This window comes from Indicator indicator, chromosome 7, assembly GCF_027791375.1.
Source record: "Indicator indicator isolate 239-I01 chromosome 7, UM_Iind_1.1, whole genome shotgun sequence".
Lineage (NCBI taxonomy): Eukaryota > Metazoa > Chordata > Aves > Piciformes > Indicatoridae > Indicator > Indicator indicator.
The window spans coordinates 18,398,994-18,416,306 of NC_072016.1; the positions used below are offsets into that span (position 1 = coordinate 18,398,994).

The window sequence follows — 17,313 nt, forward strand, 5'->3', positions numbered from 1 at the left end:
AGAAGGCCTGGAATGTTCACTTTCCAGCCAGAAAACTCACAGCGTCCAAGGATCACACAGGGATCCTTTGCTTTTCCTAGACATTCCATCAAGGGTTGGCAAGTCCCTCCTGAAGAGGGTGGGGAGAGGTCACACACACAGATTCATATCCCTAACCACCCTATGCCTGCTGCTTTTTCAGATTCCTCCTACTCTGCCATCCATCGTTGCCCCATGGATTTCAACCTGCTGGCAGATGCGGAGGCTCGCAGCCCAGCCTTGTCTCTCTCGGATTCTGGAACCCCTCAACACGAGCACAGCTGCAAAGGGCAGGATCACAGTGGTGAGTACAAGGCTCAAGATGCAAGAGAACTGCCAACCTGTTCTTGTGGGTGGATGCAAGTGGTCAGTAGCTTGCAGGAGCCAGCTGCAGGGCATGCCGGCACAGACTGGGCTTCCTCTTGTACCACAACCTAAATTGCCAACATAAGGTTGATGCTTCCATGCTATGGGTTAACCTTGTGCTGAAATTTCCAGGCTAAGGCAACCAGAAGGAATTGAAACTGGAAACTTTAACTGGAAAAGCCTGGTCACCTGTGCCTTGGTGCAAGGCTCCACAGTGAGCTGCTGCTGTCTAAGGAGGTGCCACTGACCATTTCCAAAAGCCGAACAGCCCCCAATCCTATTGCATTCTTTATCATGCTCTGAAGAAGAAACTTCACTATTTAAACCTGCTTAGAAGTCAGCTACCAAATGCTTCAGCAGGGGTGCTGGACCAAATGATCTTTACAGGTCACTTCCAACCCCTGCCATTCTATGATTCTACGAAATGCTCTGATTTCCCCTGGATTTTGCACCTGTCTTATGTCCGCTCCATTCCTTGTTGCTCTGGATGTGGCAAGACAATGCGAAGCTGCCTCTTGCCAGTGCCGTCATGAAGGGAGGTAAGGGCTGGGTGTAAAGCCTCCAGACTCAGCCACTTGCAAAAGCTAATAAGCATAATGTTGCAGATTAAAATTCCCCAGAGTAAGTATCATGAAGGGAGTTACAGTGGGATAACTATGGTCAGAGAATCCACCCGCCAGATTCCCCACTGCATGCGTACCTTAGTTGGGCACATCCCCAAGCTCAGTGGCTCCTTTTCAGCTGCTTTGGATGCATGGTGGTCATCTCCATTCAAGTAGCCTTCTTGATTGAACCCACCCTGGCATGCCACAGAACTGCCAATTTAGGAGCTGACTTTTTTCCATTAGGCATGAGCAGCTAATTCCAGCTATGACTGCAGTCATTCATTGAGTGGGAGAACGTGCACGAGATATATTCCACAACCTATTTTAGGTTGACAATAAACACTGGGTGCCTGGCTACATCACTCCTCACTGTCTTAAACAGCCTAGAAAGAAAATGGTTCTGGGAGGTGGTGTTTGCCAACACTACCTGCATGAAGAGGCTGGCAGCTTCTGCATTCACAGCAGAGAGGCTGATGACAGCCCCACATCACTGGCATCAAGCAGAGCAGAGTGAACCACAGAGGTCTGCCCACAATGGGGCAGGGCTGCGCTTCTGGCACTTCCTGCCTCTCCTCAAGAGAGTACCTTCCTACTCCTCCTTGACTCTGCTTCCTTCATTCACGGAGTAAGACATACTAAGGAAAGGGAGCACAAACCTTGCTTATCTGGGCTCAGCTATTGGAGACCCCAAATGTCCTGTGATGGTGTGGCATGGTTTGTGACACCTTCTTCTGTTAGTTTTCATCAGGCAGCACAAGTCAGGGGGAGAGTGAGGATGAGGAGGGTAAGAAACTGCTCTGCAGCTCCCCATATTCTGCTTCTCAGCATGAATTCAAGGCACCCATCAGGTCTGTCTTCTTGCAGTGACCTCTGTTTCCTTGCGTTTCCATGCTTTTGGTCCCCATTGCAATGCCCAAGGTCTGCACCATTTACAGAGAACATTGTCTAGAAAAGAAGCAGAAATGGAGATGACACTCCCTATAATAAATTCTCAGGAAGGTCCACAGGTAGCAGATATTTAAACCGAGAGGACAGTAAGAGGAACATGTAGCTGCAGAGATTTTTCCAGGCTCAAAGTCAGGATTCCTATATCGACTTGGACTTCACAAAATTCTTGGCAATTTCTACACCAGAAGGGATTAAGAATGTGAATGGCAAAGCAAGAGACTTGGTGAGCTCCTCCACCCAGATGCAGCCCCATATGCCTGTGCTACCTCCATCCTCCTTCCCTCTCAGTCTAATTTCATCCCAGGTGAAGAAGGGCAAGTCCCAAGCAGGAGCTCCCAGTCAGGGCACAGACTCCTGTCTGGCAGCAGCCCTTCTGGAAATCTGCACTTGTCAGGGGCTCCTGTGGGATCACATCCCGTGTATGTATTGCACTCTTAATTAACCCAGACTTAGCAGATGATCAAACAAACCAAATGTTGTCCCTTCTGTACTGAGCCGTTCCTAATAACTAATTCAGACATAGTGGCATCACTCCCCTTTTATTCTGTTTTAAAGATGGGTAATGCAGGAATCTCCCTTTTCCAACACTGGCTTAGAGCACTGAGCTAGAGAAATCAGATTTATTTCCTTGGCAAGAAACACTATTAAAAGGATCCACATTAAGAGCATGCTTCCAAGAGTTTTCTGAACATGGGATTCCCATATGAAGATACTCATGGGAATGAAGAGAGTACCATGAGACCAGAGCCAACTCCTACTGTTCCACTTTTCAGGTCCTCTGGCTTTGGGTGTTTAAGGACTACACTGGAAAAAAAAATCCTGTGTGGGTACACCCTGGATAGAAACACAACCTGGTCCTGGCACAGGGAGCGGGAGACAGCGCCTTCCTGCTCAACAGAACCAGCTTGCACTCTGTTGTTGTGAGCAATAGCCAGCTGCTCTCCTTGCCTTAGCTTTCCTGCTGGTAGATAACATTAAATGTGCAGCAGCAGCAGAGGTGGGAAGCCTGTGAGGAACCCACAGTACTTCAGTCAATGCAAAGCACACCCATAGAAACAAACCATTTCTGAACAGACTCGGGCCTCCCTCCAGGAAGAGCGAGTGCCTTTCCTGCAACTGCTCTCTGTAACTCCAGCATTGCTCTCTTTGGAGGAAGGCAGGTATAAGGAGGGTTTTCTCAGGAACACCAGGGAGAGGTTTCTGATTTAACATGCTACATAGATTGCCCAAGTGCTTGAATGTGACGTTTTCTTTTGATAATGTAAGGTATATAAATATATTTGCATTTTGCCTGTTTGCAGAGTACTGACAGCCCTAGGAGGGGTTGTGGCATAGGGAACCACCTGGCTGCCCACTTTCAGCCACAGCAGCACAAAGATCAGCATTAAGGCCTCAACTTAATGCCTTGAAGGAGGCTGAGCTGTACTTTTCAGTTAGATACCAAGACGAACACTGGAGAATTTAAAGATGTTCATTTAAGGGGCAACAAAATGAAAGATGCTGCCTCTAGGAGAGGCATCTCCAAGTAAGGAGGAGAGCAGTGGTGGAAGGATAAGGAGATGCTGCCATGGTAGAGGTCTAAGAGAGATATTTTTCTAGTTTTTAAAAATAAAAATATGTGCTCCTGAGTAAGACAGCAGAGGAGTAAAAAGGAAGGATAAAAGTTTGTGCTCCTCAGGTTTACTTAAGACCCTCAACTTGTTGTCACTGGCAGTTTGCTGTGCTCCATCAAGTGACTGTTGGTTTTGGTGCAGAGTGGATGCCTGCTTACAAGGGTGAGGGAGGAAGACACTTGTGGGTGTGGCTGGAGCTGCTGGTGGCTGTAGAGGAGGGGGACCTCACTGAGCACATACTGGTTGCCCCAAGGATGGGCTCCCCCAATGCATCCAAGCACCCAAGTTAACTCAAAGGCTCTCTCCCATCTTTTTATTTCTTGCACAGACACTGAAAAGTCCCAGCAAAACCAGACAGACGACTCCAACACTGAAGAAGGCTCACTCAAGAAGAAGCAGCGAAGGCAGAGGACACATTTCACCAGCCAGCAGCTCCAGGAGCTGGAAGCTACTTTCCAGAGAAACCGTTATCCAGACATGAGCACCAGGGAGGAGATTGCAGTCTGGACCAACCTAACAGAGGCACGAGTCCGGGTAGGACTGCAGCCCACCTTTCTTCCCAGGTGCTACAAGCCACAGAGCTACCAAGGAAGAAATTAGGGGTGCCTGAAAATTTCCATCTTGAAAATATCTCACCCAATTCTACGCTCAAGATTTGACACATCCACTCACATGAACACATAGCCCATGCTGGTGGTACCTTCCCTATCCAGTGCCGTCTTGCAGTGAGATGCAAAGCTCAGGCTCTGCCCCAGATTGCCCCACCAGCTGAGTGCCCCAACCCAGCAGCCCCTTTGCTTGCAGTGCCATCATCCCCCAGTCTTAGCCTTGCTGGAGGGCACTCTTTAGGGTTCCCAAACTACTATGCAGTCACAGGCATAGCGTGGCAGTGCTCCAGCTGGAATGAGAGCTTCTCTCTGCTACTAGAAATATGAGTTAGCAGCACTCTGAATAGCCTTCCAGCAGCTTCCATGCTCTAGGAAGTTACATTGTTTGAGTCCATCCAACACTAACAGATTTTCCTCTTAGAAGACGGACTTCTAACACCCCACTCCCAGCTGGTCCCGAGGAGGAGTCAGAACAAGAGAGGTTATTTCCTCCACTCAGCATCTCTCAAATCACATCTCCCAGATACTTTGCTCCCAAGTCACAGAATCCCAAGCCCTCCCCTGAACTGTAGTCACTTGGAAATACAGCAAGTATTTTCCTTCCTTTTCCCAATACAAAGGGTGTCCTTTTGTTGAGTGAGGTGGGTTATTCTGTGTGTTGCAAAATGGTGGTGGTTGGCTTTTGATCTAGGTGGTGATCCTTCCTGGGATGTGATCCTGTAGCCCAGGCATTTTCCTGCAACCCTTTCCTGATGCTCAGCTTTCTAGTCGCTAGGAGCATCCTTGGCCCTTCTACAGCTCTTGCCTTGCTGAAGAAAGAGACTGTGGCAAGGCTTCTTCCACGGACAGCCCAGAGTGATTCCATCCCTTCCCTGTCTCTGTTGCAGGTCTGGTTTAAAAACCGCAGAGCTAAGTGGAGGAAACGGGAGAGGAACCAACAGGCCGAACTGTGCAAGAACAGCTTTGGAGCCCAGTTCAACGGACTGATGCAGCCTTATGACGACATGTATTCCAGCTATTCCTACAACAACTGGGCCACCAAGGGGCTCACCACCAGCCCGCTCTCAGCTAAGAGCTTCCCATTCTTCAACTCCATGAATGTCAGTCCCCTCTCTTCCCAGCCCATGTTCTCCCCACCCAGTTCCATCGCCTCAATGACCATGCCTTCATCCATGGTCCCTTCCGCAGTGACTGGAGTACCAGCCTCCAGCCTCAACAACCTGGGAAATATCAACAACCTGAACAGCCCAAGCCTCAACTCTGCTGTCTCATCCAGTGCCTGTCCTTATGCCTCAACAGCCAGCCCCTACATGTACAGGGACACATGCAACTCCAGCCTGGCCAGTCTGCGGCTGAAGGCCAAGCAGCATGCTAACTTCACCTACCCAGCGGTGCAGACGGCAGCTTCCAATCTGAGCCCTTGCCAATATGCCGTGGACAGGCCCGTATGAAGGGCTGCAACTCCACCAACCAGGGACTTGACCTTAGCCTGACAAAAGGAGACCTTTAGCCCTACAACAGCGTTCGTCCTGCAGAGAATGAGAGTGAACACTAGACAGCAAGAGAGCGAGCGAGTGGTGAGCAGGCAGACGGACCTCTATGAAGATTTGTCTAACTATTGTATGGTGAATTTTGACTGTCTTTTCCCTCCCAAAATCCTTCTCCTCTTGCTCACCAAACATCCTCCTTCATGGTAAAGAAACCAAAACAGTCTACTGGAATCCCCATTGGGAAATAGGAGCCTTGACATGTGTGGCTCCTAACCCAGGGGCAGCAGAACCAAGCATGTTTCAATCTGCCCCTTTGAGCCCCACAAGTGTGAACTTCCCAAATCCCCAGGACAGTATGGGCAGCCAGATGCCACCCCTGCAGGTGACAGCCAGGGAGAGGGCAATGAGGAGGCTGCCATTCAGGGCTTGGATGACTCCTTCTCCATGCATATGTGCAAGATTTCATTTAAAGGCATCTTGTCCACTTATTTGTAGAATCATAGAATGGTCAGGGCCGGAAGGGACCTCCAAAGGTCATCTAGTCTGACCTCCCCACAGTCAGCAGGGACATCCTCAACTAGACCAGGTTGCCCAGGGCCTCATTGAGCCCCACATAGCCAGTAAGAAAAGCCTCATCTCAGTTGATTGGTATCTCTTTTTATAGTGCATATATACACATAGACCTTCAGACTTGAAGCCTTTAGGAACAAGGAGTTGTAAGGATATAAAATATGTGTGTGTGTGTATATATATATCTTATATATATGCAAATACATATGTAGACACTAAAATATGCTTTTTTGTTTTGTACGTGAAATAACCTAAAAAGTAGACTTTAAAACCAAAAATCCCGTAAAGCAAGCACAAATAGTGAGGTGGCATCCTGCCTGTCACACTTTACTGCTTCAGTCATTTCCAGTCAGACAGGAACACCTTTGCCAGTGTACATCCACAGCATCTCTTTTTGCAACAATCAGCTCCCCCTTGCACACCTCTCTCCCTTCCCTTCTTCAAATCCCATTTCCAAAAGAGATAATAAAATAAAAGTTGGCACAATCCCTTTAAGACTTCTGCCTGTCTGGTTATTGAGAGCATGAAGCTGCATCTAAAGACTCAAAAATCAAGCATCAGCAGCTCAGGCAGAAGTGAATGTCCTCGGGTGCCAACGCTCAAGACAGTTTATGTCTGAATAGGGCCCTGAAGTGTGGGGAGAACCATAATTTTTCCTCACTTACAAATCAAACATCTGGATTCTCAGGACAGCAAAAGCCCACAGGCACAATATGAAAGGGAAAACAAGCCCCCTCTCTGCTCCTTTGTCAGTATGCAACCTTGTGGCAGGAAGGTTGAGTCTCAGCTGGCTCAGGCTTCCCCACCTTGCTGGATGGGGCCAGTGCCTTTGGGCTCTCAGCAGCCCAGAGCAGGGGAGCCCTTCCAGGCACTCCCACTCTGAACAGTGGTCCCCAAGGGAGAAGCCAGCTGCAGCAACCTGTCCTGCTGGCAGTTTCTGTTGGGAAAGCTGTAAAACAGAGGTGGCTCTCCTGACATGTACATGCACTGAGGGGACAGCTGCTTCTGCCAATGGATGCAGCAGTTTCCTGCAAGATCTTAAGGAAGACCCATGTGCAGCAGGGGAGCAGGACATCCCTACCTTCATCAAGCACATGCTCCAAGGGGAAAGCCCAATCCAAATATTTTGTTTTCTCTTAGGAAAAATAGTAAACAAACCACATCACCACAAAAAAAATATCTTACTTGGATGAATGGAACAACCAAACCTGGCATAAACCTGGTTTCTTCAATGTTCTTAGCATGCAGAGAGAAAGCAAGTTCTTTACTAAGAAGGGATCCTCACTGGGTCATAGTAAGAGGTCACACAAAAAAAAATGTGAGCCACTCAGTCTTTGCTAAAGCCTATTCCACAAGGAGCAGGTGCTGCTGAAGGTATTGGTAAGCAGATGCTGAAAGCAGTCACAGGTGTCAGCCTAAATTCACTGTAACAAAATTATTCTTTGATTTAATCCAAAATGAGGGAGCCAAGTCACTCTGCACTGAAACAGCTACCACTGGAAGCAGAAACCTATCTGCAACACGCACTCAAAGATCAAGCATAAACATTTAAAACAGATACAGCACACCTAAGACAAGGCCATTGTAACCTGGATCCTACCAGTGCTGCTGAAATAGCCTCGGTGGTTAGCCTCCATCCTGTGCTGACACCTCTATCCAGCAGCCTTCTCACCAAACATACTTTCATACATCTTGGTACAATTGTGTTTAACTCCCTTCCCTGTCATAGCTCTTTCCCATAAGGGAAGAAAGAAGGGTGTGGGCTTCTCCTATTCTCTTCTCCACTGAGCCTAACTTACTCACAGACGAGTTCAACTCCTCTCCTTGATAACCAAGCCAGGTGGTGCTTGATGAAGGAGCTGAGCTCTTTAAACACCTATTACTTCCCCTACACCTCTTCCAGTCACCCTGCTCTTCCACCCCATGCTGATCTCAAGCACAGCTCAAAAAATGGCAAAGCTAGAGCAAACATCTCTCATAAAGACATGGCTTTGCCTGGAGAAAACAAATAAAGGGAGACACACCGTTCCTTTAACTTGAGTGATGTGTCTATGGAGAGAATGAAAATTCTCCTTTCTCCCCAGCTGAAGCCAAGAGCAACGTGAGCTCCTCCTTCCCTTCTAAACTGCTCTAGGAGCTGCTCTTTTCTTTGAGCAGTTTCTGTGCAGCTTTGGTTGTTCTTACATTGCTATGATGCTTGTGAAGATGCTGTCTCCCAGAAAAGATGAGGCTCAGCTGGAGGTGTACAAGGTAGACTGCTGCTGACTGTCGCAGCATTCAGATGATGAAAGATACGTCCAAATACATGAAGCAGAAGGCCAAGTCCAGTACATGGTTCTTAGGATTAGAGGTAGTGGGGAGTAGTCAAGACCTAGTTTAGATGCTGATTTTTTTGAGAAAGGTTTTCCATGCAGTCATTTCAATTAATGTTACACCAGACCAGTCTTATTTCTGAGCAGGACAGACTCAGTACCCATGTGAGGCAACTGGTACATGCAAGTGTGTGGCCAGTGGCTCTGCAGGCTGGCTAAGTTGATTCAAGTTTCTCCTTTCCAATCCTGAACAGAGAAGATAGTGGTGTCTCTTTCTACAGTCAGAGGTATTGCTTCATGAAGGATCTAAGCCAGATGGCAAACCACAGACCAGCTCTCAGCTGAGACTGCTTTTTGAAATGCTACCTAATAATGGACCCCACCTCAGGAAAACCTTAACATCTGCAGACACCAGAGGTGGACAACAGTAAATAATGAAGTGAGGAAGTTGGCAGAAGAGAGCTCTGGTAAAGGTCCCATGCTTTCTAAATGCCACCTACCTTCCTGATGCAGCTGAGCCAGTACAGCCTCCCACATTTGGCTCCCTCCCCATGGGGCTATGACAAGGATATCATGCTCTCTGCTCCATCACAAATACAGCAGGTGTCCTACAGACCTTCTTCAGGATCCCCCTCTCTCACAAGTCCCCAGTACCTCCCTAGTTGTATCTCCTTGGTACTGCAACCCAAGCAGGTGATTTTTTAGCAGATAATTTTAAAGACCCATTAGGGAATTACCTTTGTCACTGGACACTTCCCAATATGCAGATTTAGCAAGTGTACCTTCTCCTCCATCATCCAGGTCATTGATGGGAAGGCTGAATAAAACCGGAACAGATGTCCCTGAATTTAACTCAGCAGACCTCTTTCTTTTCAACAGTGAACTGTAGATAATGCTCTGGGTATAATTATCTAATTAGTTTTGTACCTAGCCAACATTCCACCTGCACCGTCCTTAAGAACCATTTAAATAGCAGTCAAGGCTCTTCTTTGTCATGCCCTTACCTTGCTATAGAGGAAAATCAGATTATTTTGACCAGATTCTGTTCTTGACAGTTCCATGTGGCACCTGCTCGTCTTCACTGCTTACCAGTAGAAAGATTTATTTGTTCCAGCATTTTTTGGGGTGGTGGGTGGGTGAGTGGATGTAAATGCCAGCAGTTCCTGACTTTTGACCCTAGTCTCCATTTTGAAGGAGAGGTACAAAGCTTGCATTTTGCAGTCTTTCCATGCCTCACCATTCCCCAGTAGTTCTCATAGATAAGAACAAATATTTCTGGGATTGCTTTGCATGAAGTTCACCATGTTTAGATGGTCTGAAAAATTCTCATTTATCTAAATACTATCTTGCACTTTCCTAATTAAAGGCCAGACTTTTAGTTGCTGTCATCAGCATGACTTGTGTAATCCTTTTCCCCATAGCTGACTTTATCTGAAGGCTAATGAGAAGTGCACCAAACAGTTGGGTTTTCTCAGTGGCTGCCATCAGTCTTCACCTGTGCTGAAAAGCAGTACAACATTGTCCTTGGTTAGTCTCTTACTGTTAATACAATGAAGACTTCTTTTCTCTTGCTTGGTGCATGACAGCTTTTACCATGGTCTCTCAGCAGAGCTCCAAACTACAGACTGGAGTTCGCAGCAAGTTTGCCGATGACGTATGGCGTGGTCAACACACTGGAGGGAAGGGAGGCCATCCAGAGGGACCTTGACAGGCTTGAGAGGTGGGCCAATGCAAATCTCATGAAGTTCAACAATGCCAAGTGCAAGGTCTTGCACCTGGGTTGGGGCAATCCCAGACATGACTGAGCAGTAAGTGGGTTGAGAGCAGCCCTGAAGAAGACGACTTGTGGATGTTGGTGGATGAAAAACTGAATGTAAGTCAGCATAGAAAGCAAATTGCATCCTGTGCTGCATTGAGAGAAATGTCATCAGTAGGTTGAGGAAGGTGATTCTGCTTTTTTCATCTAGTGAGACCTCACCCGGAGTACTGTATCCAGCTTGAGGACCCTCAAGCATGAGAAAGATGTGGACCTGCTTGAGTAGGCTCAGAGGAAGGCCACAAAGATGGTCAGGGGGCTGGAACACCTCACCTGTGAGGATAGGCTGAGAGAGATTGTTCAGCTTAGAGAGGAGAAGGCTGTGGGGAGACCTTCCAGCAGCCCTCCTGTACTTAAAGGGGTCCTACTGGAAAGATGAGGAGGGATTCTTTACCAGACAGCAAGTAATGCTTTTAAACTTTTGAAGAGGGTAGATTTAGATTAGTTGTTAACATCACTGCACTGGAACAGGCTGTCACAGGTTGCCCAGAGAAGCTGTGGATGGCCCCTCCCTGGAATTGTTCCAAGTCAGATTGTATGGTGCTTTGAGCAACCTAGTCCAGATAAAGATGATCCTGCTCGTGGCAGGATGTTGGAACTAGGGGACCTCTAAGGTCCCTTCCAGCCCAAATCATTCTAAGACCTAAATATCCAAACACCTGCTGGAGAAATTAAAATCTGGTCTGGCTGTGGACTCAGTTTCTGCCTTGACTGCCTCTCATGCACTGGTTACGGCAGGCACTGGAAGCACCGCAGCTGGGCTCCGCTCCCCTCGGCCCACGGAGGCGCTGGGGCCAGACCCTGCGGCAAGCGCCGGTAGCGGGCAGCGCCCCTCGCTGGGCGGGCGGACCGAGTCCACGGCGGACACAGGAGCGGTGGTGCCACCTAGCGGCTAGGAGCACCCAGGGCAGCTGGAGGCCGCGCAGGCGGCAGTGGCCGGGCAGCGCGCGGCTGAGGATGCTGCGCTCTCGTCTGCGTCCGGAGGATGGGAAAACCCTTCGGGCAAATATTTCGCCTCTCCTGGTCCCCGACAGCTCTTCAGCCCTGCTTTACCGCTTCTTGCAGCCTGGGGCTTCGTCTCCTCCTGCCCTTCAAGTCTTTCTGCAGCTCGCCCCCCACTCCGCCTGTGCAGAGCTGAGTGAGGCAGTGCTGGCAAAGTGAGAGAAGTCGGGCAGCTGACCTCATCCCATAGAGTATCACCTCTGAAGCACCAAGAGCACGTCAGGCAATTTAGGCAGAAAAGAGCAACTGTGGGAACACATCGCCTCTACAATGCTCTTGTACATGCGAGGATGCCCGGTGCCGCTAAGGGAGCTGCTGGGACAGCTGTAGGTGTGCGTGAGGAGGGAGCCAGTGACCACAGCTGTCACAAAAAGTGCCCCAAATAATGGCATGCAAGAGAGAGGTCACCCCCTTACCTTCACATGTTCACCATCCCCTTGTCTCTAAAAAGAGCTCCCAAACGTGCAGGCCAGTTTGTTCCTCTTCTCCAAACATCATCACCTCAGCTGCCTGCTCCTGCATTTCACAGGGAAGGTGCAGCTCTGCTCCTACCCACCACAGTGGGGAGTCCAGAGCAGAGGCCCTGCTCGTCAAGATAGGCTGGGCAGGGCACTGGCTTCTGCCGTCTCCTAGGGTGTGAAGTGCATCCTGCAGCCCACAGTCCTGAGGCAGCTTTCCAGCCTGCTGCCTTGAGGGCACAAACCCCATTCACCAGGTAGGAGCCGGCATCTACTCAGAGGCTGAGGCACTAGGATGATCCTGGCCAGACTCAGGCTCCAAGCCTCATTGCAGCTTTATTAAGCACTGTGCCTTTGTGCAGCCCACACACTTGATTCAGATGGTAAGACAAAAACCTGCTTTTTTTTCCATCTTCCTCTCATTTCTAGTTTCTTGGTGGCAAGCAAAAGGGGCTCGGGCAGAAGGACCAGCTGTTGACTGCAGAAAGAGAAAGCACTCAGGGACAGACCTTGCCAGGTACCTTGCTGCTGTTGGTCCTCAGGAACACACAGGATCTAGATGGAGAAAGCAATGCTTCTCTCATAGTTCAGAACTAAGGTCATGTATTAAAAAGGCATCAAATAATTCAGTACATACATGATAGCATTTATTAGTCCCTTTTACACATCACAGAGGCAGATGCATCCTGAGAGGAGCTGGCTCTGGGACCCTTCTGCCACCAGCCCATAGGGGCGGCCCTGGCCTAGGACCATAGGCAATATCTCACATGCTCTACAGGAAACATCTGGCCCCTGCTCAGCTCCCAAGGTCTGAGGCAGTAGATAACCAGGTTAAATAGGTTGTTTACCATCACATAAGGGGCATACTCAGTATATCAGAGGAGAGATGAGGAGGCACAGAGATGGAATAAAGAACTTGTGCAAAGCTGAGATACAAACATATGATAAGGTTGGTCCCAGGACACTTGAGTGCCTTGGCCCACATCCTGCCCTCCTAGTACCAGTGTACAAAGGCAGAGTAGAATCTTTATTATGGCCCAGGACAGAACCAAGAAGGACACCAGACAGGTAGGTTCCTTCTTTCCCTACATTAACCAAGTGAGCCTAAAACCAAGCAGCATTGTATTGGCCAGAAGCAGGTGCTGGTTTGAAGGGGAAGAACAGTTCTGAAGGAGCCTTACAAGTGTCATTGCAGGATGAAAAAGACATTCCCAATTCCTATCCCTGTATGACCTTAAAAAACAGCAGAAATTTTCCAGTTCAGTTCTGCTTCCACTGGCATCCTATTTGAGCTGTTCCACACATGGAGTAGCAGCAGACTGAGCTCTGCTGTCCCCTGGAACTGGTGACCACGGAGTGGGCAGTACTATTTTAAGAGGGGCTTCCCTACTTTTTCCCCAGGGAGATACCTGGTACATGCAGGAGCCAAGCAGTACCTGGAAAGGAGGCAAGGCAAAAAAGCAAAACTGAGATGCAGAAAAGAAACAAAATGCAGAACCAAAGCCCTGAGATCTCCAGACCCCTCTCCTCCTGCTATTAGCTTCCAACAACCTGCATTTCAATATGGCATGCCACTCACTGCAAGGCAGACACACCACAGGCCAATGCACAAGTTCATCTGAAAGCTGTTATCCAGAAGGACTTCATTCTAACCCCCACCAAACCCATCCCATCAGGCACCTGAGCTCCAGAAAAATGGAAAGTACCTCCTCTCCCTTTCCACTCCCTCCACCCCAGAATCTTCTTCCCTCCCTGTTTTTATTCCTTCTTTGATTTCTGGGTGCTCCTCAGATAAGTCTGAAAGAAGTAGTTGCAGAAGAGCACTAGGAAACTGACATACAGCACAGATGTAAAGAAAACAATTGTCCAGGTTGTGTGGCAGACCTTATCATCCATCCAGAAGATGATCAAGATGTTCATTATTACATATGCAAGCATCTGCAGCACCTGTGAAATGGTGATTGCCATGGCAATGGTGTGGGGTACCTGGAAGCCGGCAGCTCGCACAGTGTAGTACAAGTACATGATAGCATGGATACTGAAGTTCAAGGCTGCAGGCCAGCCAGCGCCAGCCACCATCTCCTTATAGCCATACCAGGTGACTATCGGTGTGGTAGAGTGGTGGTACCAGTTGAGGAAGATAAGCTTCTTTTTCCGGAGAACAATGAACATGGTATCACCTTTGGTTGTGGGAGAGGTGCATCATTAGTCACGTAAGAGCACAACAGTTGCACAAATTTTTATGTGAGGCAGAATAAGCAAGCTGCAATGCTGAAGCTATTTAGCAGCTTGATCCCACCAAAACTTAGGTTCCCATTGGAATTGCCTGTATCAGTAAGGCCCATGTAGGCCTCTACCTCCTGGCATGTTGGTGGTACATGAGCCCCTTGCTCTAGTCTTGGTTACCTAGCTTTCCCTACATAGCATTTCAGATCAGGTCTTCTGTACTTTTCTTGAATGGAAACTGGGTGGAAAGCCCAGGTCTCCCTTGCCTGCCTGCCACCTTCTTGCTACAGTCATCCTAGTGCAGAATTGCCTAGTCCAGGCACTAGCCTGAGGACCAAACAGAGCAGTAACGTCAGGCTGCAACCCTGTAGAGCACAAGCACGTCGTGTGGGTTGAGCAACAGGGAGCAAGAAAATGAGTGACATGTGCAAGGCTGGACAGCCCTGTTCTCCAGACAACATGTGGACAGAGACCTGTATAAAAAAACACTTGTTTGTAAAAGCAAAGACATTATGAGCACATGGGATAAGGAGACATTTCAGACTCACCTGGTTCCAGGAGTTTACTCAACACAAATAAATAAATCCAAAGCTTGGAGACAGGGTGGACGTAGAAGGATTGACTACACACTGATTGCTTAAGTCCCTTGGTAGACAGGATCAAGGCCATTTGCTTCCAGATTCGAAAAGCCCCAATGGCACTGCAAGAAAACCAGAGTAGAGCTGAACACTGTGCCCACAGCCCCACCAGAGCCTCCAACACCTCTGCACTCAAAAATACTCAGCTAACTCCATCTTGATGCCCAGAGTAGTTTTGGAGACACCTAAACACACTGTTGTCATCTTAGATTTCCAAGCAGGTTTCAGCCCCATTTGCTGGGCACAGACTTGTCCAAGACCTCTTGGCTAGCCTTCCAAACACACACTTCTGCAAGGCAGAGCAATACAGGAAATACTGCTCTCACCAGAGCAACAGCAAGGCACAAGGGGTAAGTAGGACCACCAACATGGTCCTTTGGCTCACAAAGTGCCATGCAGCAGCTCCTGGAGGATGGCAGCAGCCAAGGTCTGAGCAGTGAAGAATGCTCCCTCCTTAAATCCTCTGCTCCCACTGTTTGAAGAGGCACACAAGAGTTACAATTGCCATGTCTGGTCAGAGAAGGGTGACAATTGTCCTGGTGTCCCATGTCCTGACAGCGGCCAACAGTGCATGCCCAGGGTACATTTGCAGCTTCCTGTGGCAGGCATTTCCTCCAGCTTACAAGAAGAAGCATCCCTTTCCCTTTGTTATCAGCCTTTACATTTCATTTGCGTGATCTCATCTCCAAGAACAATCATCTCTTAAACCTGCCACGTTTCCACTACTTGTGATTTTATAGACCACCACTATGTCCCGCTCTCACAGAAGGTAACTAGCATCCCTTAGACTTGACCAAAGCCAGCTTGTGCACATAGGCAGAGACAGTCCTCTGGAGTTACAGAGGCAGCAGTATAGTCTAGTTTCCCTCTCTCACACCAAACACATTGAAAAGGTGTGGAGATGAGTGGAATGTTGGAAAATCAACATCTGATGTTTAATTACAGAGCATGAGCTGAATCATTCTCATGGTCACTGCAGGAAACCAGTGTAGTAAGCCTGGACAGATTAAAAACAGGTATTTTAGATTGATCTTCATATATTTCATGGCTGGGAAAAAAAAATAAAAATCAGACCTAGAACTTGGCAACAGTACCAGACTGTTCTTAAAAGGTGTCTGTAAAAAATGGGCAGCAATATAAATCTGTCTTTATACCATCATTCTCTTGCCACAGCAACTACTCATACCTTTTTTTTTTTTTCCCCTATTGTATCAAAGCATACTCTAAAAGACAACCCAAGGACTGGTGATTGTCAGCAACTTTAATACATTCAACCAGTTTATGCTTCCAGCCACAGAGGACCTTCCAGCCTCTTTCACGTTCTTAAGATTGACAATAAGAAAGGTGCTTCTGTGAGCATACTAGAATTTTCCCCACCTTCTACACAACGTGGTTAGAAAAAAAAGTGGGGGAAAAAATCCACCCATATCCATTTTAAAGAGTAACAGACTGTTCTTGCAGACTTCACACTCAAAACTAGCCATTAATGATTTTCAAGCACAGTCCTCAGTATACTTTCTGCAACATATCTAACTTGTTAGAGTATTTCTGGTGGGGAATCAACAACCTGTGTAAGCTGCTCATTTTTCCTATAGGATAGGACATCTAAGGGGAAAAAAAGCCCCATTTATTTCCCTAATGACATAGTGCATACCCAAGCCTTCCCACCAATCAGCCCTTAGGAAAGGTCTACAGCTGTCTCTGGCTTTAACAAAGGCTCTTACCTGAACAAGCCCAAACTGAAGGACCACAGGATCAGTGGTATACGCAGCTGGTAGCCTCTCCGTTTTTTCATGAAACGCTGGATTCCAAAGACCAGTATCAGATAAGCCACAGAAAAAAATACAGACTTGTGCCTGTAAAGCAGAGGAGAGGAAGTAGTCAGGAAAACCTCAGACTTCCCTATTTCCAGCTGAACTCGTGTAGCCCCAGCAGAGTGTTCCAACTGGAGAAAAAACAGACCTCCCACTCTCATGTTAAGGTTGGGGTTCATCACCCTGACAGTGAGTGGAACCAGTGAGGAAAAACCCTAGGGACTGCAGAAAATAAAATGAACTGTTACATTGTGAAGATTTCACAAAACCTTGCTGGGACAAGGCGGGATCTGTTAACCTGCGAGCAGGAGCATGAGCAAACAGGTCAATGCATCTTATTCACTTGCACATGTGACTCTGCAGGTGGAGGATGCTTTTAAAGAGACCAATTACACCAGAAAGCTAGAGGCCCAAGGGCCATGTGTTATGTCTTACTCCTTTGCAAGGCTTTAGGGCAGCATGGCAGGGCCAAGTGCTCTGTTTACCAGTGCAAGGGCTGCTCCTTGCCACGTTACAACCTCCCTATATGCTGCAGCACGACTTCAGCAACAATTTGCTCAGCCCCACGGGCAGACAGAGCCCTTCCATTACAGCCTCAGGCGTGCAGCCAGAACCGTACCGCCTCTTCTTCCTCGGGGCTGAGGAGCCCGCATCCAGCTGCACAAGAAACAGCAGGACCCGACGGGGCTGCCTGGGGACGCAACATCTTCTCTTACCAGTTCTCTCGCATCCATTCTCTAGCTTCCCGCTCGTTGAAGTTCCTCTCAAAGTCGTACTCCCCCAGCGGCTGCAGTTCCGACGAGTCTAAGCTCAGCTCCATATCGAGCAT

At 48.2% G+C, this 17,313-nt stretch overlaps 2 protein-coding genes across 2 annotated transcripts; one reads left to right on the forward strand and one right to left on the reverse strand.

The window, feature by feature from the left end:
- Positions 1-213: 213 nt before the first annotated feature.
- Positions 214-5,609, forward strand: PITX3 (paired like homeodomain 3). Its single transcript, XM_054382611.1, has 3 exons — positions 214-322; positions 3,879-4,084; positions 5,046-5,609. Exons 1-3 carry the CDS (start codon positions 214-216, stop codon positions 5,607-5,609), a joined length of 879 nt encoding a protein of 292 aa, XP_054238586.1.
- Positions 5,610-13,564: 7,955 nt separating this feature from the next.
- ELOVL3 (ELOVL fatty acid elongase 3) lies at positions 13,565-17,313 on the reverse strand. Its single transcript, XM_054382693.1, has 4 exons — positions 17,201-17,313; positions 16,395-16,526; positions 14,581-14,732; positions 13,565-13,986 (listed from the first exon to the last, which is right to left on the reverse strand). The coding sequence occupies exons 1-4, from the start codon at positions 17,311-17,313 to the stop codon at positions 13,565-13,567; spliced, it is 819 nt and encodes a 272-aa protein (XP_054238668.1).